At 37.9% G+C, this 26,346-nt stretch overlaps 1 protein-coding gene across 2 annotated transcripts in view; it reads right to left on the reverse strand.

The window, feature by feature from the left end:
- Window positions 1-101: 101 nt before the first annotated feature.
- Window positions 102-26,346, reverse strand: part of LOC127938707 (nesprin-1) — a 63,968-nt gene continuing 37,723 nt past the window's right edge. Inside the window, exons 53-91 of one of the 2 annotated variants that reach the window (XM_052535526.1) lie at window positions 25,770-25,943; window positions 25,531-25,662; window positions 24,889-25,085; window positions 24,640-24,772; window positions 24,366-24,548; window positions 24,103-24,252; window positions 23,818-23,994; window positions 23,482-23,637; window positions 23,183-23,338; window positions 22,801-22,971; window positions 22,562-22,695; window positions 22,299-22,482; window positions 21,970-22,152; window positions 21,353-21,499; window positions 21,114-21,268; window positions 20,873-21,020; window positions 19,108-19,202; window positions 18,790-19,024; window positions 18,501-18,695; window positions 16,899-17,024; window positions 15,439-15,594; window positions 14,849-15,007; window positions 14,462-14,628; window positions 10,449-10,611; window positions 9,832-10,019; window positions 8,786-8,936; window positions 8,318-8,500; window positions 7,628-7,765; window positions 6,870-7,061; window positions 6,464-6,764; window positions 6,272-6,340; window positions 5,533-5,636; window positions 4,935-5,111; window positions 3,664-3,864; window positions 3,245-3,373; window positions 2,659-2,871; window positions 2,424-2,501; window positions 2,003-2,061; window positions 102-965 (exon numbers count right to left, since the gene is read on the reverse strand). In XM_052535526.1, coding sequence (XP_052391486.1) covers window positions 704-965; window positions 2,003-2,061; window positions 2,424-2,501; window positions 2,659-2,871; window positions 3,245-3,373; window positions 3,664-3,864; window positions 4,935-5,111; window positions 5,533-5,636; window positions 6,272-6,340; window positions 6,464-6,764; window positions 6,870-7,061; window positions 7,628-7,765; window positions 8,318-8,500; window positions 8,786-8,936; window positions 9,832-10,019; window positions 10,449-10,611; window positions 14,462-14,628; window positions 14,849-15,007; window positions 15,439-15,594; window positions 16,899-17,024; window positions 18,501-18,695; window positions 18,790-19,024; window positions 19,108-19,202; window positions 20,873-21,020; window positions 21,114-21,268; window positions 21,353-21,499; window positions 21,970-22,152; window positions 22,299-22,482; window positions 22,562-22,695; window positions 22,801-22,971; window positions 23,183-23,338; window positions 23,482-23,637; window positions 23,818-23,994; window positions 24,103-24,252; window positions 24,366-24,548; window positions 24,640-24,772; window positions 24,889-25,085; window positions 25,531-25,662; window positions 25,770-25,943 — 6,321 coding nt within the window. In that variant the 3' untranslated portion in view covers window positions 102-703. Of the gene's footprint in view, window positions 966-2,002; window positions 2,062-2,423; window positions 2,502-2,646; window positions 2,872-3,244; window positions 3,374-3,663; window positions 3,865-4,934; window positions 5,112-5,532; window positions 5,637-6,271; window positions 6,341-6,463; window positions 6,765-6,869; window positions 7,062-7,627; window positions 7,766-8,317; window positions 8,501-8,785; window positions 8,937-9,831; window positions 10,020-10,448; window positions 10,612-14,461; window positions 14,629-14,848; window positions 15,008-15,438; window positions 15,595-16,898; window positions 17,025-18,500; window positions 18,696-18,789; window positions 19,025-19,107; window positions 19,203-20,872; window positions 21,021-21,113; window positions 21,269-21,352; window positions 21,500-21,969; window positions 22,153-22,298; window positions 22,483-22,561; window positions 22,696-22,800; window positions 22,972-23,182; window positions 23,339-23,481; window positions 23,638-23,817; window positions 23,995-24,102; window positions 24,253-24,365; window positions 24,549-24,639; window positions 24,773-24,888; window positions 25,086-25,530; window positions 25,663-25,769; window positions 25,944-26,346 lie in introns of both variants that reach the window. The other variant, XM_052535525.1, reaches the window with a different exon arrangement.

The following is a 26,346-nucleotide window of genomic DNA, read 5'->3' on the forward strand; positions in this document are numbered from 1 at the left end:
AATTTGGCTGAAATAATTATAAAGACAAGAGTAAAAAAAAAACAAGTACTTTTAAAATGATACTTTTAACTATACTGAATGGGCAACTAGCAAAATGTATATATATTAAATGAAAAGATGTGTCTTTATTGTCAGCATTAGCAAACTGTACATACAGAAATAGACATCGCAATCATAATGTTTTTGTCACACTGTCATTGTCATAACACAGTAAGTAGATAAATGTTATAAAAAGCACACTTCTCCCATAGAGCTACATAAAGGACTGTTTTACAAATCTGGACAATAAAAAAAAGTGAACTCTATGCCATGAAATAAAAACAAAATTTGAAATGCCATGTAAAATATAATTTAAATAATATTCAAAATAACTTTTTTTCTACAGTTTTAAATAATACAAAAATAAAAATAAAACAGTTTCCTTAGCCATTTACTTGGTCGGTATAAGTGCAGTACCTTATGCTTATATCAGTGCTATTAAGTACAGAATTATATACAATTCTATAGTTTTTCATTGGTTTCCTTGGAACAGAAAAGGTTTACCAGTTTGGCTGTCCAACACTAGTCTACATTGCAATGAGTTCAATAGTACTCTGTTTAGTGAAAAATGAAATTAGCAGCAGTAACTGAACAGGAACAAGTACAATCAGCTTTGGATAAGACTAGTCCATTCTGGGAAGGCATTCCTAAAGTGTCCTCCTGCTCATACAGGCGGTGGGCCGTTCATGTAGCGGAGCATGGGATGAAAAGACCGGGCAAAATTGTTTGCTTGGGTACAACTGTAATCCTGCTCAGTCGTGGGCACCAGACAGGTCAAGCCCACTATGAGAAGCAGCAGGAGCTGCAGAGGAAGAGCTGTCCTGAGCACCCGCAGCAGAAAGGGCTGACAACGAGCCACACCAGCGCCACCTTGTGACCCGGAGGAACCAGAGAGAGACGAAACGCAGCCAGAACCGCTGGGCAACCTACAAAACATCATGAGAATAGATAAGAATAATCTGTGCTACTCACAACAAAGTATGTCTACTATTCAGTTTATCACGTGAAAGGGTGATTTGTTTTAAAAGCTATCCTTTTAACTCAGTGTTGTTATCATTAACTCAAACCACAACTAAACTATTTCAAACTGTTGTCAAGTAAAAGTAAAAAAAAAAATTAAAAGAAAATGAGAAAAAGTTAATAATGTACTAAAATTATTAAAGTTAAATGAAAGCTATACAGATAAAATATCAACTTAAAATAAAACTTAAAAGTAAATGCTAATTCAAAATTGTAATAAATACAATAATATATAAGTAATATTTTCACAAACATGATTTTTGGACTTTTCTCCATCAATCTTAAACAAAGGAAACAGTTTTAACATCTGTCACTGTTTTGGTATTTGCATATGATGATAACTCACAGAAGTCCATGTTTTATGCACACATTAAATCTTTTGTTCTTGGACAGATCACACTTCCATATGTGTGCTATTATAAAGATCATGAGTATTTATACTCAGAAGTGAGTATTTTGTAATACTTAATAATATATTTCATTAAGAAGACACAACAAACATGACATAATGCTTAAAGCATTTAAATATGAAAATATATAAATTAACGTTTCGTGGCCTTTCTATCTATTTAATGTAAAATAACGAAGAATTGTTTGCATAAAAAAATAAAACCCCAAAAAACAATGAAAGCAACCAAAATTGACATGGTTTTGGAAATGACTAATAAATGTCAGTATTTTCACGTAGCATCTAGAATGGAGAAAGATGATGGACGCATCAGGATTTTGAAGATAGTTTCTTCAAACCTTTTATGTTCAAAGGACACACAAAGTAACACTGACAGACACAATATTATGTTCTTGGGGAAAATAACACATAAGATTACTAAGAATCCTTGACTAGGAACCAAAACATATTCCTTTCCTAGAACTGAACAACTGGTGTTCTGATCTGAAATGAGTTCCATCATCCGCCCTGCATTCTAAAGAGAGAGACAGGTACCTGTGACGTGGAAGTCTGGCTGACGATCCTGCTTCTGACACACTACATTTGCCTCGCAGCTGTTGTGCAATGAGCAAAAGGGAGGGAGGGGTACAAGAAAGAAAGAATGTTTCAGTTCAGCAAAAAAAGACCAAGCTTGTGGTGACAAGCAGACATCTTCAAACAAATCCGTTAAAATTTAGTATGGCTTGATTTGATTTTAAGCATGTCTTAAAGGTAAAGCCAGTGTTTCTTGTATAAATTTCATTGGAAGCAAAGTACTTCCGGAGCCACAAATAAACATCCAAACCAACATATTTACAGGGCATGAGGAATATTATACTGGAACCAACATTTTGAAAATCTTCCCCTGTTACAAGCTCAACCACCTCAATTTAGCAGGACATAATAATACCAAAAAAAAGCAGGGAAGATGCATTACCGATTGTTGTGTAGTGGAAACGCTGACCTCTGAAACAGAAATATCAGTGTCATCCGTAACAGACCAGAGGGTCGCATCCTGTAAATTGGGTGAAGATCTGAGTATTAGCTTTGAAATGGAGATCCAAGAAATTCTGATATTATGGACATTGTCTAATGCTGTTTTTTTATCTGTTAAAACTGAAAAAATGGTCAGTAAAGAGATGAATAAACACTGAATGTACTTGTAGATTGACCTGTCTGTTCCCAGAAGCCTGGAGTTCGTTTTCTAGCAGTTCAATGTCAGTGGCCACAGCTTTCAGGAGCAGTTGCAGACGGTTCCCGATGACGTGCACCCTCTCCTGGGCCTCCAGACACCTGCCGCCATGTGCCTGCACCAGCATCTGTCCCGAGAGCTCCTGCAGACTGTCCACCTTCTGCTCCGTCTCCAGCAGCTCCCGCTGGGTGTGCTGCAGACAAAAGCGTGTCGATGTTTCACTTGGTAAAATGAAAGGTTTGTGTTCGGATACATTTTTTCCCACATTTAGAGAATTTTAAAAACTTTTTTTGACAATGGATGAGCTCAAATGTGCATAATGCAATGATGAAAAAAATACTTTAAAAGTAGAGTAGATGGTTAAAAAAATGAACACTGTCTTCTTGGTGACTTGACTCAAATGAAGAAATATTTTCGCATCCAGAAACCTTTTTACATATTGTTTTCAACATACTATGAGAATAGCTGCTTTATTCTTCCTCTCTTATTCTGCGTACAGTATAGGGTGAACAGTAGACAAAATATGTATTCAGCCCATATAGAAGCAGTGGCCTGTCCACAGGTACCTTTAGTGCTCTGTAATGAGCTTGAAGTGTAGGCCGATCTAGCCCTGGTGCTATTGGGATAATCTCATTTCTCCGGCGGTCGATGTTTTCCAGCCAGAGAAGAAGACCATGACTCAGCTCATGGAACTCCTGTAGAGAATCAAGACATGTGAGAGAATGACAATACCTGCCTCTGCGTGTTTCATTTACCGTATTTTCCGGACTATAAGTCACACTTTTTTTTCATACTTTGGCTGGTCCTGCAACTTATAGTCAGGTGCGACTTATTTATCAAAATTAATTTGACATGAACCAAGAGAAATAAACTAAGAGACATGAACCAAGAGAAAACATTAACCCCCCCCCCCCCCCCCCAAAAAAAAACCCTCTTACTGACTTTTGACCAGTAGTGTACATGTCGGTGCTGTCTGTGTGTGTACCTGACACTGCATCAGAGCATCCTGAAGTGCTGTTCTCCAATCCTTAAGTGATTTTCCCAGTCGATCCCAGCGTGAGTTCATCTCTTTCAGTTTTACTTGTAGATCCTGGCTCTCCTCCGAGTCTGACTGGAGTAGTGTTACGCTGTTTAAGTTGATGGACAGTACTTTGGACTTATGGGAATCCATTGCCTTCTCTAACTCCTGTTGGGACACAAGAGTGAAGCATTGTTAGAAATTCGTGTGTTCCTTTTACAGATTGCATTATGTTACCAAGAAATGATGTGTAGTTGGGTGCAAGCCTTTGGTTCACCTCTGTTGTTAAATTGTTCTGAAGGGAAGGTTCACTTATAGCCTTTGGACTGTATACACGTGTTTCAGTTTTAGGTGTGCAAGTAAAAATAACTGGTGAAATCAGATGCTCCAAGATCCTCTCTGAATGTGGGTCAGCGGGATGCTGTGGATTTCCACTGGTTTGTTTCCATTGCTGACATCCTGCCCAATTTGAAATGTATGTGTGGGTGTGTGTGTGTGTGTGTGTGTGTGTGAGCAAGACTTGTCTTAAGGTGTAGACATGTGAGCAACCCACACATGGACCTGCCAGAACCCAATGCATCCGTTTACAGCTTGGACATGGTTAACTATTATATTTACAGTAATATGAAATAGTACATTTGCACTCTCAGCAATAAAGCAGATAGAAGAAATTTAATTTTCAATGTGATTTTGGGGATTTCGGTCACATGAGCATAATGACTTGACGGAAATGTAGAAAATGTTGACTATGTCAATGACTGGTTAATTCACCAGGGGTCCTGTTGTTTTTTTCTAATGTGCTTTTAGAAAAGCAATTCTTGATTTATATTGTAGAATGGGAATGTCCCTTTAAGTAGTGTTAACCACAGACCTTACCCATAAAATTGAAAACATTTTTTTTTTCAAAGCCATTAGCTATTCTAAAGGGAACCTCTTCACATAAGGGACTGATTCATGACTAAACAGCCTGATTAGATGTGTAACAAGCTCATGTGACAATTATGTTGTTGGTAATGTTGAAATGTTTATCATCCATGGTTAAAATATTTTAATTCTCATCTGGGTTTTAGGGCTACAAACAGGACAGCTCTGTAAATCTAATTTGTGATGATTTTCAAAAGCTGTGGTCAGATGTGCAGACAATTAACAGCATTAGAAAGGAAACAATTACTAAATCACTCAGCAAATATGCACAAACACAAATTCACATGTACAAATATGTAGCAGGCGACACAAACCTGGAGTTTTCTAATCCTCTGCTCAATAGTGTGTATATCTGCACTGAGATCTTTCCTTCTCAGTTCTTCTAACTCCGCCTCAGCCTGTCCGAGCCACGCCTCCATGGCGTCCAGGTCAGAGGTCATCTTTTGCCATAGCACCAGGTTTTCTCTCTCTTTGTGATCTGAATCAGCGGACTGTAAGAAATGCATCGATCCATAGGTAAAATAATTGAAGAAAACGTACTGTTATTTTCATCAAAAACTAAATTTACACTGCAAAATGCAGCAATTATACCTAATTATGACAACCATGTTTTCAAAAAAAAAAGTTTGAACACTAGTTTTCCAAAAAGCCACTTTGAAACGTTTAATTTATATTTCATAATAAATATGTTATGAACAGAACTGTGATATTTCAAACAAACTTAGATACTTTAGACACAGAGCGAAGGCAGAGCACAGTCTGTCACAGGCAGTTCTAGGTGAATTTTTCATCAATTAATTTCTTAAGTTATCCTTTGATTATGTTCTGGCCCACCATCTAGTGATAAATTTTTTTTTGGGCCGATGCCAAACTTACTAGCTGACCCCTGGACTAAACTGAATCTTTACTTACATAGCCCATGTGAGAGGTGTCATGGCCACCCATAGTGCCATCTGTCTGCTGGAGGCTGTAGTGGCTGGTGTCCATTATATTGTCTAATAATCGAACTGCTTCACCTGCAGGAATTAATGTATAGATTAACATGACATGTCACATGACCACCTTTTAAAAAAAGATAATTCTGAAATAGTCATTCTGTGATCACACTGTGATTAGGAGTTTTGTAAAGCTTTAAAACGTGAATTTTTAATCACGTTATTCGCTAAAAATGGAATTTGAATATTATGCAGACAACTCATTTGTTTTATGTAACATTTTCAGTTATAACAGTGAATTATAAAACAAAATATAAAAAGGTATTAATGTCAGTGTTGACTGTTGTATGTTGGAATGAAATGGCACTTGTAAAACTGATCCATGAAGTGGTCTTGTCCTAACAGTGTACCTTGTGGCATACATGTGGTTATTTCCACTGGACTACACATCTCTTTTTCCATCAAATTCTCAACTCAATTCTCTTTTGGAAGTGCTTTAAAACTTTATTTTCTCTTAATTGTTTTCGCATTCAATGACGATTGGCATTGTTTGATTTTAGAACAAATTTAAAGTTGGATCTTAGTAGTCCAGATCTGTCAGAATATTTGCCATGCATTTTTTGCTTTTAGAATTCATGTAATAGTGCAGTTCATGCAATATGATAGCATGCAGTGTAGATAAGCATTCATTTAGCATGCCACCACATATTGCCTACCAGAGGAGGACCTCAATGTGTTTTCTGTTAGTTTTATATAAGCTTCAGGGCTCTCAGGAATCACTACTTCTGTGGAAAAAGAGATACACAACAAAGCATACCAACAGTTTACGGAGAAGACTTTCTCAGGGTGATGGACACTCAGCTGGAGAATTATCTCATGAACATCCTTCAGGTCAAGCAAACACTCACCTGTAAGTGCTGCAGTGGCCAAACACAGTAACTCCTCATCCTTATCTTTTTGTCTGCCCTGTTGTGCAGACATGGAATGGCCCATGGGGTCCAGGTCATAGTCGTGGTCCCATTCTAGAGGGATGGAGTCTACACTGGCAGGGGTGTCCCGGCCGGAGCCGTTTGTGTGAATAGGAACAGTCCCAGCTGAAGGTGGTCTGCTAGAAGTCTGGGACATAGCACCATCCTCACCCCACTGAAGGTCTGAGAGGTCACCTGACTCGAATTCACGATCTGAGCCTTCACACTCATCATCGGTTAGCTGTGAATGGGAGGTACCATAAAAGTAACAACCACACTTACACAAGCAAAGCAAAAGCTGAGATATAAACAAGTGTGCTTGCATGTCTGAATTTGTGTGTCTTACCGGCAGGCGTGTGAGTTTCCTGTAGTAGCGCTCCACCCGACCGAACACCTCCCTAGAGTATCTCTGCAGCTCATCCAGCTCCTCCTCTATGACAGCAGCATCCAGAGGCTCACTCTTCTCCATCAGCACCTCCCCCTGCCCAAACACACTCTCCATCTTACCCGTGTTCAGAACGATCTCCTGCTGGAATGCCTGGAATGCACAAGTGTTCACAAGTAAAGTGAAAAGTAATTCTGAATAAAATTTAAAAGTAAATGATCTACAGAACAAGTAAAAATAATTTTGTGTCAGCAATACCTAGGTCTAAAATATGCGACCCTGGAGCTCAAAACCAGTCTTAAGTCGCTGGGATATATTTTTAGCAATAGCAAAAAAAAAAAAAAAATTTGTACAGGTCATTTTATCGATTTATCGATCAGCTTTCAGATTATGTAAAGTCCTTAAGACTGATTTTGTGGTCCAGGGTCACATAAATATCATGTATGTTAGTGAATTGTCAAGGTATAAAGCTATTTGGCTATGATGAATATTCAAATTCACCACATATTTCTTAAACATCTACCTGTCTTGCATTTATTTTGACATGACAGTATAAGGACAGACAGTAAATAATCAGGATCAGGACTGGGAATCAAACTCAAGTCTCCATGAAGCATTGCCGCGCCACATGTCAGAGTGCTCCTCACAAGGCTATAGCACTTACATGTTTATATTTTTTTTAAATGTTAATTATTGATGTATGCTCACACAGCCATGACCTTTAGTTGTTTGATCTTGGCCTGAACGTCACACTCTGAGAAATGCTCGATGTTGGTGAGCTGCAGGTCCATCTCAGTCAGCCATACCAGAATACCATCCCGGGCTGTTTCAAACTCCTCTCTCTGACCAATGAAATGCTGCCGGACAAAAGAGTAACAAGTCAATCAATCATGCTGCTGCTTTATGTAGTTTAGGTTCTGAATATATAAGTATATAAAGGGTAAGTTATTACTTCAGTCTTCAGTGTCACATGATTCTTTAGAAATCATTCTAATATGCATTACTTATCATTCTAATCATTACCTATTATTATCAGTGTTGAAAATACTTGTACAGCTTAATATTTTTGTGAAAACTGTAATGTATGCTTTGTTTTTCTGAATTTTTGGATGGATAAAAAGTTCTAAACAACAGCATTTATTTGAAATAGAAATCTTTTGTAACAATAAATGTCTTTACTGTCACTTTTGATCAATTCAATGTATCCATGCTGTATATATGTATGTATGTATCTATCTATCTATCTATCTATCTATCTATCTATCTATCTATCTATCTATCTATCTATCTATCTATATATATATATATATATATATATATATATTTATATATAATTTTTGTTCTTTAAAAAGATCTTACTGACCCCAAACTATTGAACGGTAGTGTGTATAATACATATAATATATCACCTTGAGTCGGCGCAAGATGGCAGCTACTCTCCTCTGGAGAATATCCCAGCGCCGGTTCCCATTATGCACCATTTGTCGTAGATGGCAGGATGAGTCTGTGCGGTTCTCACGTGCTAGCCTTCGATACTGCTTATTGATCAGCTCTAGTTGGGTCAGACACTCCTGTACCTGTCTCTGAAATGCCTGTGATGCAAAACAATCTTAAATTCACAAACTGGAAAAAGTGAAGAGCATGTTTAAAAGAAATAATGGTTTAGCATTTGTTTCAGTCAACAACAAAATTTTACAAATTGTAAAAGACTAAAGGTTGAAGTAGACTGGACTTTTGACAATAGATGTCATAAGTGATCCTTTTTTTATTTCCCAATAGTATTCTTGTTACTTTTTTTGTTTTCAGGCCCTATTCATCATTATCCTCTTGACTCACTGCCTCAACCTTATTAACTCTCTCTGTGGATCTCGGAGTACCTCAAACTTCTTCAGCTCCTCTTTAGCAACAGTGTACAGCACTCCAGAAGAGTTGGGCAGAGCTGCTGTCCTCTCTGACACTTTCAGCCACTCTTCAAAACGGGAGTAATCATCCAGAAACTTCTGCCACAACCTCCACGTCTCCTCAATCCTGCAAAAACACATACGGTGAGTTTCAAACACATACTTTAACTATACTAAATAGCTCATTTTCAACTTTCATGAACTGCAGTCTTCATTAGCATATACAGCTCAAACCTTTGGGATTTTTAAAAATGTTTTTCAAAGAAGTCTCTTATGCTGCATATCTACTGTGATGGCAAAGCTGAATTTTCAGCAGCCATTACTCCTGTCTTTAGTGTCAATGATCCTTCAGATATCATTTTAACATGCTGATTTGGTGCTCAAGGAAGACCAAAATAATTAAAAAAAAATGTAGAAAACGGTTGTCACTTTTGATCATTTTGCTGGGAGTATCCTTACTGAATAAGACTACTTTCCTTTTTAAAACTCTTACTGACCCCAAACAGAGTATGAGAGCGGAGAGGAGTGGGAGCATGTTTGTTTCTAGCATGTGGATACTCAATATTAATTGGGTAAAATCATGTTTTAAAACTTGATCCTGCTTATTGTACAGGAAGTTAATCTCGGAGTTAAACAGTGCTTTAATATAGACGTTGGCTAAATGTTGTATTCCAGTAAACCATGTCAAAACTTTTCTTCTAGTATAGTGTATTTATTTTTTGTTTAATATTAACATCGTAAAAAGTTCTGAATAGTACTTTGTTATATTTCAAAACATACTAAATTACTTAATCTGTGAATTTCATCATGGAGCAGCATTTCTGCTCAGTGGATCGAGGAGCAGGAAATATTGAACCTGGAGTGGAGTGATTATTGAATGCTTGGAGCGCAGGGGGGAAATTGTTGCCACTCCACTCCACTCACCCCAAACTTTTGAACAGCAGTGTACTTTTACACAGAGACCAATGTGTACATTTTCCAACACATCAATTTACTTCTAAATGACACCCGAACACACTCACTTCAGCCTCCTCTCCATGGCAACAGCACAGATGTTTCTCCACCGGCGATCGAGGCTGCGTGTGGCCTGCTGGATGGATTCACACTCGGTCTCTGTGGCACAGGCGTCACAGTCGTGCAGCAGCACCTCACACAGGTTCAGCACTGAGGCCACACCCGTGCTATGCTTCTCAATGTCACGCTGCAGATCCTGCACAGAGATAGCAGACTTACACTGAGCTTCTCACGACATATGACATTTTGATCATTTTTTGCTAGTTTCTAGGCATTTCATTTCAGTTTATTAGGCAGAGGTCATGCATTTCTCTACAAATTTGTTTAATCTTGTGGCATCAAAATGTTTGACTAACATTGCTTCTTACACTGATAATTTGTCTCAGACGCAGATAGAGGTTGATATGTGCTGGTTGTTGCTGGGTAAAGTGAGGATACATTATTATACTGAAACAGTAAGTGGGTCAGTGACTAAGCCAGATGAAGTCAAGTTCTTACAGGGCTTTTCAACTCCTATTTTACTTTCATAGATTTAATACCAGTTTTCGTAAGACTTACTATACTGACAGACTTTTATGCAACCATATGTAAATTAATGCCTTTTCTGTGTGTGTGTGTGCATTACCTGTTGCTGGTTAAGTTTTCTTTGGATCTCAAGTGAGTCACAGGTTTCATAGACGATGGGTCGTGAGAGTTCAGTCTCAATGTTTGCCAGCCATGAGCGCAGACTGCTCATGTTCTTATCAAGCTGCTGCACAGCCACCAGTGTCTCCCGCAACTTCTTTACCCTACAGACCCCAGAGACAGAGTAAAGAGACTTTATTAATATAACATTCTGCAAAAAGTGTAATAAGGCTATAAACCATAGACTGTGCAGTGCAAATGTCTTTCATGTTTTATCAGAGAAACTTGAGATCCGAATGAAATTTGCCTTTAAAGAGTCAGTAAATATGGGATGTACACTCAGAGAATTTCTTCATGAAAGCTTTATGTAAAAACCCTTATAGTATTGCATTTCTTTTGATAACATAGCATTTTATGTTTTAAAGCTATACAAAGCCATAACAAAAACAACAATACAGAAAAGATTTATTATTATACATATAAATTAGAATAAAAATATATATAATCAAATATTAATTAATATTAAGTTCATATTATAATAGTTTAAAAAATAAATATTTTTTTTTTTGTCAACAATTAATTTAAAGAAAAGTAATCAGTATTGCAAGAGTCATGAAAACACAATATCAGTTCTCATTTCTCATGTCTCATTTCAGTGTAAATATATATACACATATAGTTTACATATGCAAGTTCAATGCAAATGCATTACATTTGCCAATTTAAATAGTAGATTTATGAAGTTACTTTATCATTTGTTAACTGTTGTAAGGTCATGGCGTCTTGCATATGTGACAATATAAGCAGACGTAGAATGCAATCGAGTGGTGTTTGTGTTTCCTAGAAATCCTGAATGTGGATAAAAATACAGAATCAGATGCTCAGCACAGCGCCGCGACACACAGGCACGCATACCAGCATAGCATGTTTCAGCTGTGCCACCGTTCCAGATCTAGATCTCAGAAAAATGTCTTATCTCATACTGGACATGAAGCAAATAGCACAGATGCAGAGTGGACATGTTTCAACTTCAGCCAACTTTGATTGAAACTTTGGTGTATGCAGTAGGCACTTAGCTAAAACACAGAAACTGTTTGATGTGGTGAGATTAAGCCCTCATGTAACCCTGGTATGTGAACAGTTCAGTGTGACTGTGCTTCAAGCTACATTCCTAAAGCACAAAAACCACCGCAACAACAACAACACACGGTCAACAAATACAGCACGGTATAACGTTTTCTCCATTTTTTCTCCATTTCTCCAGGTTTTCAGTGAAACTCTCTGGTCTACTGGGCAATCAAATGTGGAGAAAAGCAATGATAGTTTAACTTAAGCAACTCAAACTACATATTTCACCCATATAATCAAATAAACTACATTTCAGACACTTTGCATTAATACATGTCTAAATATGACAGAAAATACCACAATACATGGCAAAATTAAAATGAAATTGCATAAAAAGAGAATCTGTAATATGTAAATGATAAGTGGATAAATGTTTTCCTGCCTGTTAATGTCACAGTCACACTCCGGCAGATCTGAGTCCTGTCCAGGGCTTCCTGTCATGTTATCAGTGCCCATATCCAGCACCATTGGGCCTAATCCTCTCAATCAACTGTCCCAAAAGAAAGAAAAACTTCCACCCTGTCAAAATTCCCCTTCTCTTTCGTCTGAAGAACAACAAAGTGACCAGGATTTCTCTAGTGCCCTGGTTAGTGTGTGGGGTGTCTGAGCATGTGTGTGTGAACTGCTCTCAAGTACAGGCATGAGCAGCTGGGAGTGACAAATACTACTGTGGCTAAAATAAGATGACAGTCATTAGCATGTGCTGATCAGAGGACTGGAATGACTGCGTCTGTCATTATTCATATATGTTCATATTATTCATAGTGTTCCTGTAGCTCAAGTGGTAGAGCATTGCCTTATCAAGCTTAAGGTAGGGGGTTCGATTCCCCGAGAACACATGAGGTAAAAATCGATAGCCTGAATGCACTGTAAGTCGCTTTGGATAAAAGAATCTGCTAAATGCATAAATTTAATTCATATAAACAAAAACTGATTTTTTATTTTATTTTGATTCATAAGAATATTAAGAAAAAAATGAAGACATTCAACATTTCTTTAGATTTAAAACTAAAATAGGACATTAAAAACAGTTGTTTTGCAGTTTTTTAAAGTAGTCTAACCATTTACACAGGATGGCCCTTCTATCCTGTCTCTCCAGTAGGAGGTCCTAATGGTATCAGTCTATTGTTTGAAGGCCATTAGTTACTAGGTATGAAGTTCTGTCTCACAGACAGAGCTCAGGGAGAAGCTAGGACTCTTACAGTGTTCAGATATTGTGAAGGCCGACACTCTGACGTTGCTGCTGAAGATCTGTGCTACACTACTACCTTCAAGAAATTCTCTCCTCAAAAGGACTCTGGTCAAGTTTACTTATTTTATGTTTTAGAGGAATTTTCATTATCTTTGTGCAAGGTTATTTTTAGAAAAATGCTAATTGGGAAATACAAAAATCTGACTAATTTGGAAATCCAAAATTACAATAAAACAATGTCTATGTGTGTTTGTGTACATACTTAAACAAAAATCAGTTAAATGGGAAAAGACGTCCTTTTGTGATATTTTGTATTACATTTACATACATTTACATTTTGTCATTTTGCAGACGCTTTTATCCAAAGCGACTTACAATTGGGGATACATAAAGCAATTCTTCTTAAAAAGGCAAGCAGACACAGGAAGTGCTTGTAATGCCAGGTTTTAGCCAATAAGTACAAGCTATAAAGAGAAGGAATAAATAAAGGGGAAGGTTTTTTATTTTTTATGATGAAGTAGCTTTGAAAGAGATGAGTTTTCAGCTGTCGCTTGAAAATTGCCAGGGATTCAGCATTCTGGATTGGGGTGGGAAGATCATTCCACCAGCCAGGAATGGTGAACGAGAATGTTCTGGAAAGTGATTGGAATGCCCTGCATTTAGAAAGCCAAGTAAACGTGTGTGTGAGAGAAAGTGTGTGTCAGTGTTTCTATGTGAACAGTGTGGATACTTTTTCTTGAGCAAAATCTCTTAATCTCTTTAATTGTTTCCAAATAAAAGTATGTCAGTATACAAGGAAAAATCAAGACAGTCACACAGAGCTAATGCACATGAGTGTGAAAGAGGATGACCCTCTCACACTCTGGCCACAATGAAATCAGCACCACACATGTAAGAGGCTTTCAGTCCTGACTGCAGGCAATTTGCTTTTACCAGTCATATCCAGAGACACCATGGTGTCATGTTTAAGATGCTGGTGCAAAATACTTCCTTTCCACCCACAGGCCATTCGCACAAGGAACATGCTCAGTTCATGCCTCTATTTCTAAAGATTACACTCTGCACTGGGTGTCTACAGATATAAACAAGTTAAATTAAAAGGGGTGGTTGATTACGATTCCACTTTTTTAAAGTTAGTGTGTAACATTGCTGTTTGAGCATAAACAATATCAGCAAAGTTTCGAAGCTGAAAGCAAACAGAGATACCATCTTTTAAAATTATGTTTGCCAATTCAATATTGATATTTTCTTCGTATATTTTGAGCATTGTGAACAGTGATCTTGATCTATCAGGAACAGTATTTTCTCCTCTTTGTGTCTGTCTTCAGCGTCTCTGGCCTCTGTTAACCACCATATACAGACTTAATAATATTTCCAAACATTGGGCTCGTCAGACTGAAGAATTTTTTGGGGTAATGTAACCAAAAATATTTAAGACTTTTTAAGGCCTCTTATTAGGAAAACTTTATTTAAAACATTTTAAGACACCCTGCTTCAAAAGAACTGACTGATCTTCATGAAATGTAGTTTTGTATTTCTGAATTAAAATATTCTGTTGCAAAAAATGTAATACAATTATATGGGCTTTTGTTTTATAAAAGACACATAAATGACACTTTGACCCCACAATAACTTTTTGAAGTAGCTACAGCACAATATGTACAATGTCATGCGATGTCATTTGAGAGATTTACCTTGCTTCTATAAGGTCAATCAGATGCTGCCAACGCTCATTGACTTTGCTGAGTTTGTACTGGATTTCTGCAGCTTTGCTTTCATGGCTGGCCTGAGCCAATCTCTCCCCCATCTGTTCCAGCTGATACTTATTCTCTTTAGCAACTGAGATCTCTTCCTGATAGTCCTGATAACAAAGAGATCAGCTGAATATTCAGAACACTTTGGGTAGATTGTGTTTCACATATTCACTGGAATAAGTCTGACCTATTTTGCCGTTTAAAAAATCTAGAATCTAAACTGAACAATGAAACATATATTTTATCTGCAGGAGTTCAATGGGATGGTTATTTATCAACTGCTTGATTTTGTAATAAACAAATATGTTGTGTTTGTGTTAATTTCACCTTCCTGAGTTTCTCAATCATCTCCTCAATGCTGATGTCACCGTTCTGTGAGACCTTGCTCTCCATTTGTGTGAGCCACTCACACAGCTCTTTGTTCTTCTCATTGAACAGGGCCCACTCGTTCAGCCTCTCGCTCACCTGCTGCCGGCGCAGGGACAGCTACAGGGATGACAGACAATGATCACTTACACCATGGGTTCAGTACGATTAAAGAAAAAGTTGCAAAAAGACCAAAATGTGAAACGGAAGATGTCAGTAGGAAATGTAATAATTTAGTCTCTAAAGTGTCATGCACCATCTGTTGTTCTTTACTACAAGACATCAGGAATTAAGAGGCATAATATAATTGCAATCCTTTATACTACGTTGCCCAGAGCCACCATGAACTTTGATTCAACATTCCAATAAATTCTCTGTACATTTTGTCAGCAAATACAAAAATCAACCTTTATCTATTGAATTTACCTAATCATTTTTAGTTAAGTTGCTAAAAATTCAGTGAAACAGTGCATCTCTTTACATATTCATTATCTAACTTGATGAAGAATGGTTATGGTGCTAAGGGACAGACTGATGTTTGTGTACTGTACCTGGTGACAGGTCTCCTCCCACTGTCTCTGGAGTAGTACAAGTCTCTCCTGTAAGACTGTGAGGTCATCAGCACTGAGCCCCCCGGAGAGAGACTCCCTCAGAATACACAGCCCGGCTACATCATCAGTCCAGCCTTCAACACTGCTCTCCAATTCCTACCACACACACACACACACACACACACACACACACACGCACACGCACACGCACACACACACACACACACACACATATACTTTCATGAACACATCAGAAATGAAATGAAATAAAACACAAATCTATTTTAAGATTTAAAAATGAAATGAAAAAAATTAAATACAGTAAAATTAAGTTTGAACTGTAACTGTTGAAAATTTAATAGGACAAAGTTTTTGGATTATTTATTTTTTTTTTTTTCATTTAATAGAGTTAGACCTGATTGCTTAAATAGCTTAAGTTAAAATGTAATAATTTAATTAGTTCAAAAGGGTGAATACTGAAAATACCGAAATAGGTAAAAAAAAAAAAATGTTAAATATGTTTTGTTTTGTTTTATTTTTTTGTAGTTTTTTTGGGGGGAGGGGGTTAACATTTGAAGAAGAATTAATACAAATCAAATAAATCATTTCCTTAACCCTTCCCCTTCCCAACCAACAACAACAAATATGTAAGATTTGAAAGAAGAAGAAGAAAAAAGAAATTAAGACGGCTGGTTACATTTATCTAAAACAGAAGAATATTGACTGCACATATTCTTCCCCTAACACACAGTAACAACTAAACGACCTTAATTGCATTTGTATTGATTTTTGTTGATACTGATAGCTCTGCTAGCTTACAGAGTTACACTGTATAAACCTAATATACAGATGGAATGTGACTCACAGATAATAACTGTTGAAAAGACATTAATCACACAATACAAGCTGCCAATACTTTGCTGTTAAAAAAGGGCTTTTTTGCTGCTGCATAAGCACATCTTATTAAACCTCAGCATCTCTGCTAACATGTGGGGTTTAGCATGATTAGCATAGACCTCAACTTCCTTCCCTCAGGCAAAGTCAAAGACATTCTTCCTGACAGTCCAGTTTACAGAGACCAGAGCAGGCTGATTTTACTTTTACACACCTTCTATACTGCAACCCCCTCTCTGTAACATCACACATGAAAAATCAACCCTCCGTTGCAGATTAAAAATTAATCAGTGTCAGGGAACCACACACACGCACGCACACACACACACACACACACACACACACACGCAAGCGTATTATTAATGCAGTGGTTGATAGCAGCAGACTGCTCAAACCAATAATTATCTGTATTATTGAGATATTGTTGCTTTATCACTGCAAATCTGGTCAGGAAATAGTGTTGAATGGTTTAGCTCAAGTAATAAGAAAGATTGTCAGATGTTGCTGAAGCAACACGCATCTTGAAGGTCATAGGACACAAAATGAGTCCGATTTAGTTTGTGTACCTTGCTGCGAATCTGTTCTGTGTGCAGCTCCTCATGGTGGTCGGGTAAAGGCACAGAGAGCTTTTGCTTAAAGTCCCTCAGCTTCTCGCGTGATGCAGAAATTCCTTTTTCACACTGATCCCAGTCCTGCACACATAGCCAGAAAAAAAATAATAATTGTGAAATCGTGAAAAAGAGCGGGCATGACTACTCTGCAGCACAGTATAATCTGAACAATATATAAAATTACGTGCAGTACCTTAGAAAGATTTTATTTAGCAATTTTTATGCACTAATACAATGTTTATTACTATATTCGAGGAAAAGTCAGAAGGACTGTTCAGTGATCACCACATTTTTAATCAGGAGCATAATAGATTGGCATATGTAATTAATTCTATATTTAAATCTGGTCAGAGCAAAGGGCAATGGTCCTGAGACACACGAGAGACTGATTTTCATGCAGAGATAAAGCAGTGGAGTACCTTCTATCATATCATCTGAGAAAACAGAGAGATGTGGAAGAGAGAGGAAGAGAGAGACAGAGGCCGAAGAAAAGAGGAGCCATTTTCGTTTTGCAATCCGAAATTGTTGTTTGTGTCCCAGTGTGCTGCGTCAAAATGGAGCAGATAACTGCCAGTCCCCGCTGCCCTGCGTTGGCAGCTCAGCACCGCTCAGACACCCTCCTGCGTCCTGCCTCCTATAGAACTCCCGCCTTCAGCTCTCTCTTTCTCCAGCTCTCTCTCTCTTTCATCCCCCTCATACGCACACACGAGACACGTCACACACTCTCTCACTCTCGTTATGCTAGCTCGCCTCTATTTGCTCTGTAAGCTCTGATGCAAAGTCCTTCACTGTCTCTCTTTTCTTTTTGGAAAATAACTTTGAACATGAGATCCATTTATAGGTTCGCAGAATATTTGATTCATATATTCAATTTTTGTTCTTGGATTATTCAATAATTAGCTAATTTTTTGTATTTCTGATATTTGTAGTTTGAAATTCAAAGTAATGTCCAATTTTTGATTTCACTGAAACAAAATAACCAAACTATATTTAAACACCATACAATCTTACATTCTCCACCAGCTCAAATCTATAGATGTACTATAAAAATCCTAAACTGTACCACATCATAAAAACCACCACAAAACACTGCAACAAATAAATATCCAACAATGCAACAGCATGTCATATATACAGTATACAGTGAGCTGCAAAAGTCTGAGACTATACTGAGGTTACTCAAATAAAATAACAAGCTTTTGAAATTGAAATGAAAATTTGAACATTTTATTTTACACAAGTAGTTGTGATAATATAATTAGAAACAAAAAATAAAACTTCAATTAAATTAGTAAAAATAACTGCAAAATACAAGCATTTTTACCAGTGGTCTGAGACTTTGATGCAAAAACCAATCAAACACATCCGTCTAAAAGACACCGGTTGTCTAAAGAAATTAACCAACAATTTCAAATAATCAGCCGATACTACTTAAAGATTTGCTAACATCTGGAAATAATGAGCTTCCTCTTTCAGTGATACAAACTATTAAATCTAGCAAATAAGCAACCAGTAAGGGCACCCAAAATGTTTTGTTAACTTTTACTCTTAACTTACCCTTAACAAAGAAAGCAGTTCTTTCTTCCTCTCGTCGAGACGGATGTTAATTGTTCTCCAGTGCTCCTGCATCTCAGTCAGCTCAGTGTGAAGTGAGGCCTCCGTTCTGGCGTCAGCGCACAGGAGGAGATGCCTCCCGGCCTCCACTGTGAGGATGTAGCTGCCCTGTTGCCTCTGGAGCACACGCTCCTTCAGCTGGGTGGAGAAATGTGGACATGCAGGGTACTTTAGGCTATTTGCAGGTGGCCATTATTTCTATACTTTAATGTAAATATGGCTATACCTGTACCTGTATGTGGTCTAACATGCCTCGAATCTGTTGTAGTGCTACTGTTGCCCCTTGCTGTTGTTCTTCTGGTTCCACTGACACTTCTTGCAGCCAGTGACGCAGTTTCTCAATCAGCTCTGTGTACCGCTGCCACTGCCGAACAAAACTGTCAATAATCCCCCGTCTTTGCCTGGCCCGCCTCACCACACCTTGCCACTGGTTACTAAGCAGTGCTAGTTTCATACCAAAATCATCCCTATTGGCCAAGAGGACAAAAAAAGAGACTGTCACTATACGTATGAATAAACGATTAAGAATAAGGAAATAAACAAATGATACCTGTCTTCCACTTGTCCCTGATTCAGGAACTGATGTCCATCAGTGATGACAGAGTACAGAATTTGTTGTTGGCTAAACATCTCCGCTTGGAAGAGCTATCCACACAAATAAAAAAACAGTAGAGCAGTTCCATAAAGTAGGTCATCAAACTATGACCCTATGCATTTTATGCTCCATATTTTTCTCATTATATCCATCTTATAAAGGTTTCACCAAAAAACTGACACAGAAAAAATGCTGAGGACAAAATTGTCCTAATAATAATAAAGAAATGTTTCTTGAGCAGCAAATCAGCATATTAGAATGATTTCTAAAGGATCATGTGACACTGAAGACTGGGGTAATGATGCTGGAAATTCAGCTTTGCCATAGCACAAATAAATAAAAATTTAAAACATATTTAAACAGAAAACAGTTATTTTAAATACTATTAATGTTTCAAAATATTACATTTTTACTGTATTTCTGATCAAATATATGCATTTTTTTTTTTTCTGCACCCATGTTAACAGATCATTTAGAGCGTTTACACCGCATGCGATTATGTTCTGGCAGTGCGATCCAGTATCAGTTCATCTATTTTTGCTGTGTTGCACACGCTGAACTAAAGTGACAGCGCATTGATTGTGGTTAAAATTAACATGGACTGACATGAAAATGTGGTAATTAAATAGGGTGACCAGATGCGCCGTTCATACGGGACACGTCCCAGCCAGGATTTTAATAATGCCTAAAACATCCGGAGCAGTTTGACCAATAACATGCAAGTATTGTACATAATAGACCAATCGTGGGGCTGTGTGTGAGAAGGTGAGATCTAGAGGGAACGATGGTTGTTCGTTCGATTGACTTGAAGCGTCGCTGGGCACAAATCCAAAAAAAACCAAAGTGTGCCACAATGCTTCAACTCAAACAAACGAACAAACACGTGAAAGCGATTTGAAAGCCATCTGTTCTGCTTTTTATAGCTCTCATGAATGTTACACAACAATTAACCTGCACAGTGCAAATAGCCAAAACCTGGATATTTTAGACAATATTAAAATCCTGGCTGGGACGTGTTCCATATGAATGGTGCAAATGGTCACCCTATAATTAAACTATAAATGCATACAATTAAACTAATAAATATTATTAAATGTAAACACAGTCTGTTAGGCCTATGTTTTAAAATAAAAAGTTGAGAAAGAAAATGCATGTAAAAACGCATCAGAATATTGAATCTGTGCATTCCATCTTAATAGAGAAAACAGAGCAAAAAAAAAAAAATTATTATTTTTCTATTAATAATAATATAATAATTATTTTATTTTTCTTTCTCATTTAAACATTTGCAATTTTTTGTAGTGAATATGGGGTACAGGATGTGCACATTTCAGCTAAATGTTCATGTTAACGGTTTCGTTGAATATTTTAAGGTATTGGTAATTCTTGTTTTTGGATTTGAAATCAAAATAATGGATAGTTGTGTTTGTGGTAAACAATCGTGGATCATTAGAAGACTTCAAACACATCCTGTATGAAAGTACAATGAGTCCGTGATGCTTCTGCACTGAATGAATGGAGTATGAACAGAGTATGTGTGAACCTGGCATTAGAGACTTTTTTTTTTTTTTCAAAAACACAAAAAAATCTTGTTGACCCCAAACTTTATAGTAATGTCAATGCAGCCTTTTATTTGGTGTGAACAGGCCTTAAGTTAAAGGTTTTCAAAAACAAAACAAAAAAAAGACAGGTATTTTCCTTTTTTTTCATGTATCAGTACCTCATGCTCTCTCTGCTGGTCTAGCAGGCTCTGGTAGTTTCCAGAGATCTCAGCGGCCAGTTTCTCCTCTATTTGGGTAAGAAAGGTCATCCAAGCATCACACTTCTCTGAGAAGCTCTCTCTTTGCAATACCAGGGCTTGCAGTTTACTGCACATACACAGAGATGCAAACAACTGAATATCTCACGCTTCAAGAGAAGAAATTGAAAATCTACCATAGATCAACAGTAACCACATATACCTGAATCTCTCAATGGTATGAGTAGAGTTAGATGACCAACTCCTGTTTAGGTTCTGCAGATGCTTGATTTCATTATCGTTGAGGGGAAGATGATAACCCAACTCATTCAAACGTTCCAGATCAGGAGAAAGACTGCTCAGCTTTAACATTTGGGTCTAGAAGCACACACACATATTGGGAAGTTCAGAAGTGTTTATACAGCCCTGTAATTTTATAGGCAAATGATCAACAAATTTCACCTTAAGTTTTTCCATGCGTTCATGAACAGAAGAGATATCTGGAGAACCGACTGGGTCTGGTTCTTTCAGAACCTTCTCAGCTTCTTCTGACCAGTGGCTCAGAGAATGTAACTCCTTACTAAACCTCTCATAGTTCCTCACACCAGCCTTGAGGAAAGGAAGGAGAAAAAAAAGACATTTACACTTGTATACAGTCTGAATACAGTCTGGCATCTGTGAAAGTGACAAAACAATAGTCAAAACTATAAAAGAATAGCGTGAAAGTTATTTTATTGAAAACATTCTATTATTCAATTTAAAATATATACTAATATATTTGAAGGTTTGGAATTAATTTATTTATTTATGAAAGAAAATTAATATTTTTATTTAGCAAGGCAGCATAATGTATTAAAATAAAAACAGTTATTTTAAATTGAAAAAATATTTCACACTATTACAGATTTTAATGTATTTTTCATTAGATAATTGCAGCCTTGGTGAGCATCAAAACATCAACTTATTTTACCCAAACTTTTAAACAGCTGTCTATATTTTATTCAAATAAATGTGTGAAAGCTGTATAAATGCTCCGTTTCAATGTCTGTGTGCACAAGGCAAATTCTAATCATCTGAACCTCTAGAAGAGACTGCTGTCTTTGGAGGGCATGTCCAACTGTTGCTAATCGCTGAGTGAGTGACAGCTGGTCTGTATGGAAGGTTGTCAAGGCAGAGGGGTCCACTTGTTCCCTCAGCTGCTCTGAAAACTCCTCCAGCTGCTGCAGGACAGACTCTATGGATCCCTCAGACGCCATAAGACCCTGCAGAGATACCAGTTTTACAATGAGGAATACGGTGGCCCTTGCAACAAGGCTTTCACAACTGCACAGTTGCCTAAATACTTTTGGGTCGCTAACATAACCCAAGGACAGGCTTCAAAACCCATCATGCATTGATAAATCCACACCTTCACTTCCTGTTCTGTGATGTCCCTGTGGGTGGCGCTCTTGAGTAGCTGTTCAACCTGATCTTCTAGTTTCTGGATGTCAGTGCTGCTCTGAGCATGTAGTGCTTTGTAATGCTGCCACAGCTGCAGCAGGCTCTTACTCCTCCTCAGCTGATCTGAGATCTGTTCCAGCAGCATGTTCCACCTGACAGCAGAACAATGATTTCTGATCACTTTGGACTGATCAGTGTCTTTGTTAGTTCCTAGACTTTTTTGAAACTCACCTGAGATTTACGTCCCCCAGTGCTGTGTTGAGTGAATCACTCACTGAGGGATGAGAGTCCCTCAACAGCTGTTGCGTTATGGAGCCAAGTTTTCGTAAACTGGTCTCCTGTTTCTCCAGCTCATCTTGTAAACTCTGAGACACACAGAAAGACACAGTGATTTTAGGTTCTTACATATATAATATATATAATGCGAATAAAAGCTCATTCATGTTTTGCAGTTTGTGGCAGACTAGCACCTCAAGGTTCTCCACTTGAACTTGCACAGCTTCTGAAGAGCCAGTGAGAAGACGCAGACGAGAGACGGTGTAACATCCCTCCATCAGGTAGCCCTGAATCTCCTCATATGCTTGTTTATACAGGCTCCACTGCTCCAGCACTGACCGGAGACTGACCGTCTGCTGCCCGATCTGCAATTACACACAAACATCATTAAGGACTTATAATCAGTGTTTCAGTGAAATTTACGAAATTTCTGATTATCAAACCTGAGTGACAGTAGATATCATGTATGTTTGACTAAGAGTGTCTATAAAAATGTATATAAAAAATGTGTGAACAATATTGTAAAGAAGATTACAAAGCTAGAAGGTTCACCAAAATGCATAAGGTAAAACATACCATGTGATCCAGATTGGCCCAAGACTGGTTTAGACCTTTTAGAGCGTCCATTATAACAGAGCAAGCCTCGCCTTTCTTATCCTGGATTAATAAGCATCCTTTCTCTTTAGCCTTCTCCAGATCCTTCTCTTTCTCCTTTACCAAAACTCCAATTTCCTAGCATACACAGACACACTCAGATCAATCGTTAGAATCAAATCACAGAATATTTCCAGATTATCTATGCAATCTTCACTCATGAATCCACAGTGTACTGTGTATTGTGTAGTAGAGCCTAAAAACGATGGTGCAGTACCTACCTGACAATCTTTGAGCGCATTCTGGGCTGAGGAAACATCCTCAATCCTGTGCTTCTTTTTGAGTCTCTCCTCCTGTAAACTAAACCAGGTCTTCAAGGTCTGAACCACGTTCTCATACTCCAACCTGCTTTCAAGCAGACCCTCTAAAACCTGAATCTGTGAAACACAAAAGACACCAGTATGATAATAAAATTAAAGCTAAATGGCATTCAATGGGGTCCAAAAACGGATGATTTTCAGTCTTAGCATTTAATTTGTCCATTTTTTTTGCACTGGAGCTGCATGAAATGCACAAATGCTGCTCAATTTGATAATTTTTCTGCATTTATGTCTAACCTTCTCTGTAACGAGTCCCTGCAGTATCTGCCAGCGGCGGTTCATGGCACCAAGACGCTCAGCAAAGTCTGTTTTGTCACTGCGTTTCCCCTCCACGTCCTGACTGCTGATTTGCAGAACTGACTGATTCACAAAGTCCACCGTCAGCTGCTTACAGGACAGCTCAATCTGAAAACCCTGTTGAGAGGAGTAAATAAAGAAAAAGAGAAATTTGGTGTCTTGATAATGGAGTACAAAAGGACTAATGATATGTTTTTTTGTTTTTTTAAGAAATCTTTTTGCTACCTTGTATTTCTGAAGGTACATTTGCACAGCCTCCGATCCCACTGCCCCCATGATCTTCTGCTGGTCCTCTTGGATAACATTCTCCATGAGGGATATCCAGCTCATCAGTTCAGTTATTGCATGCCGGGATGGCAGCTTCTCCATCTGCAGCTGTTGATCACAATATGAATACTCCAATCAGCATAGTCATGTGAGCCTGTTCATTATCTGCATAATGTTCTTTAACTGAGATTAGGCATTGCAATCTGTCCTAGTCATCATACCTGATGTAATTTCTCCTGGACCACAGGGATACGAGTGAGAAGATCAGCCCACTGTGTGTCTACCTGGGCCAAGTTTGCCCTGAGTGCTGCCGTGTCCACTCTCTTTAACCGGAGCAGCTGATTCCCCTGGCTCTGAACTGAGGCACGCAAAGAAGACTTGGCGTCTACCTCTTTGGAGAATTCCTGCAGATACAGAACCAGTAAAGAGTGTGTCTGTAAAAGTCAAGTGAGACCTAAGGCTCTTTTTAGCAGGATATTTAATGGCTGCTCTTACCAGGAAGGCATGAAGATGGTCTCTGACAGTCTCTAGCTCTTGATGTACTGTAACAGATTGAGTGCTCCAGAACTCCAGGCGGTCCAGTGCCGAACTCAGCCATTGGCTTAGCTCAGCTGACTCGCTCTGATACCTACAATAAAGTATGAAGAGACCATGTGATGTCAATAAAAATGTGCATTCGTGGACACAACCACACACAGGTGTTTCTTCTCTCTTTAATGAAGAGAAAGTGAACAGATCACAGACCTGATCCAGTGTTTGAGGGTGGAATCCAGGCGGTGTAGCTCTTTATTGATCTTGGTGGTGGTGCTGAGCCAGTGCTCCCCCAGCTGAGTGAGCTGAATCTCCAACTCAGAGCAGGACACATGTAAAAGCAGCCTCTTTCCATCCTCCAACAACTTATACAACTGCTGCTGCCGCTCAGAGAGACTGGCCTTCAGACGCTACAGAGAGAGAGTGAGATTTAAATTTTAGATAGCAGATTTTCTAGCATTCCCAATGTCTACTACCATTCTAAAGTTTGTATCAGTAAGACATTTTTTTAAAGAAATTAATAATCGTATTCAGCAAAGGCACTTTCAATTGATCAATACTGTCAAGTGCTAGTAAACTAGAGAATAATGTTTCAGACTTGTTTAAAAAACCTTACCAACCCAAACAATAAATCAAGCTAAAAATAAATTTGAATTCACATTACAGTTATGCATCCTGTTTGCTAATTCATATTAACTTTGAATTCCTGAATTGAATAATTGAATAGGCATTTCGATTTCTAACACACAAACCATGCAATACAGATATAGTATGTAATGTTTATACTGTAAAATGATGTTGTGTGTGTTTCATGGTGTAACCGTATCTAGTGATCTGTGTGTGATGGAGCTGTACCTGATACAGAGTAATTCTATCGCTCAATCTGTCTTCTGTCTCTTCTACCAGGCCTACACTGGGGATGCTGTTTTCCACTGCCTCCAGCTGTCTGTACAGGGTCTGATAGTCACCCACCAACCTGCTCCACCACTGATCCACAAAGCACAAGATATTCACTTCATATGCATGCACTGCACCCATCAGTGTTTAGAAGTTGCATCTTGTATACAAATAACCAAACACAAAGGCACACACACCTCCAGGATGCCCTCCAGCTCCACTCCTCGTTTGTGAGCCTGTTTAAGTACAGCCTGGGCCTGAGCCACAGTCTCTTCCAAGCTCTGGACCTCCCTCTGCACCACCAACCCACTGACCTGCCTGAAGAAGGCCTGTGTAAAGACAACATGTGTCTCTAGCCCCTGGAAGAACTCCTGCAGGAAGAGAAGACCGACAACACGACTGATCAAAAATACAGTAAAAATTGTAACATTTTGAAAAATTGTGAACATTTAAATAACTCTTAATATGTTCATATATTTTAAAATGTAATTTATTCCTATGATGGCAAAGCTGAAATTTCATTAACACTTCTCCAGTCTTCAGTGTCACATGATCCTTTAGAAATTCTTCTAATATACTGATTTGATGCTCAAGAAACATTCTTATTATTATTGACATGATAATATAATACCTTATCACATAGTTTTTTTTTGTATTCTTTAATGAATAGGAATTTAAAAATTACAGCATTTATTTTAAATGTAACATGTCTTTACTGTCATTTTTGCAGCAGTCTTGCTGAATAAAAGGTTTCTTAAAAAAAAAAATCGTACT

The sequence above is a fragment of the Carassius gibelio genome, chromosome A20, assembly GCF_023724105.1.
Source record: "Carassius gibelio isolate Cgi1373 ecotype wild population from Czech Republic chromosome A20, carGib1.2-hapl.c, whole genome shotgun sequence".
Classification (NCBI taxonomy): domain Eukaryota; kingdom Metazoa; phylum Chordata; class Actinopteri; order Cypriniformes; family Cyprinidae; genus Carassius; species Carassius gibelio.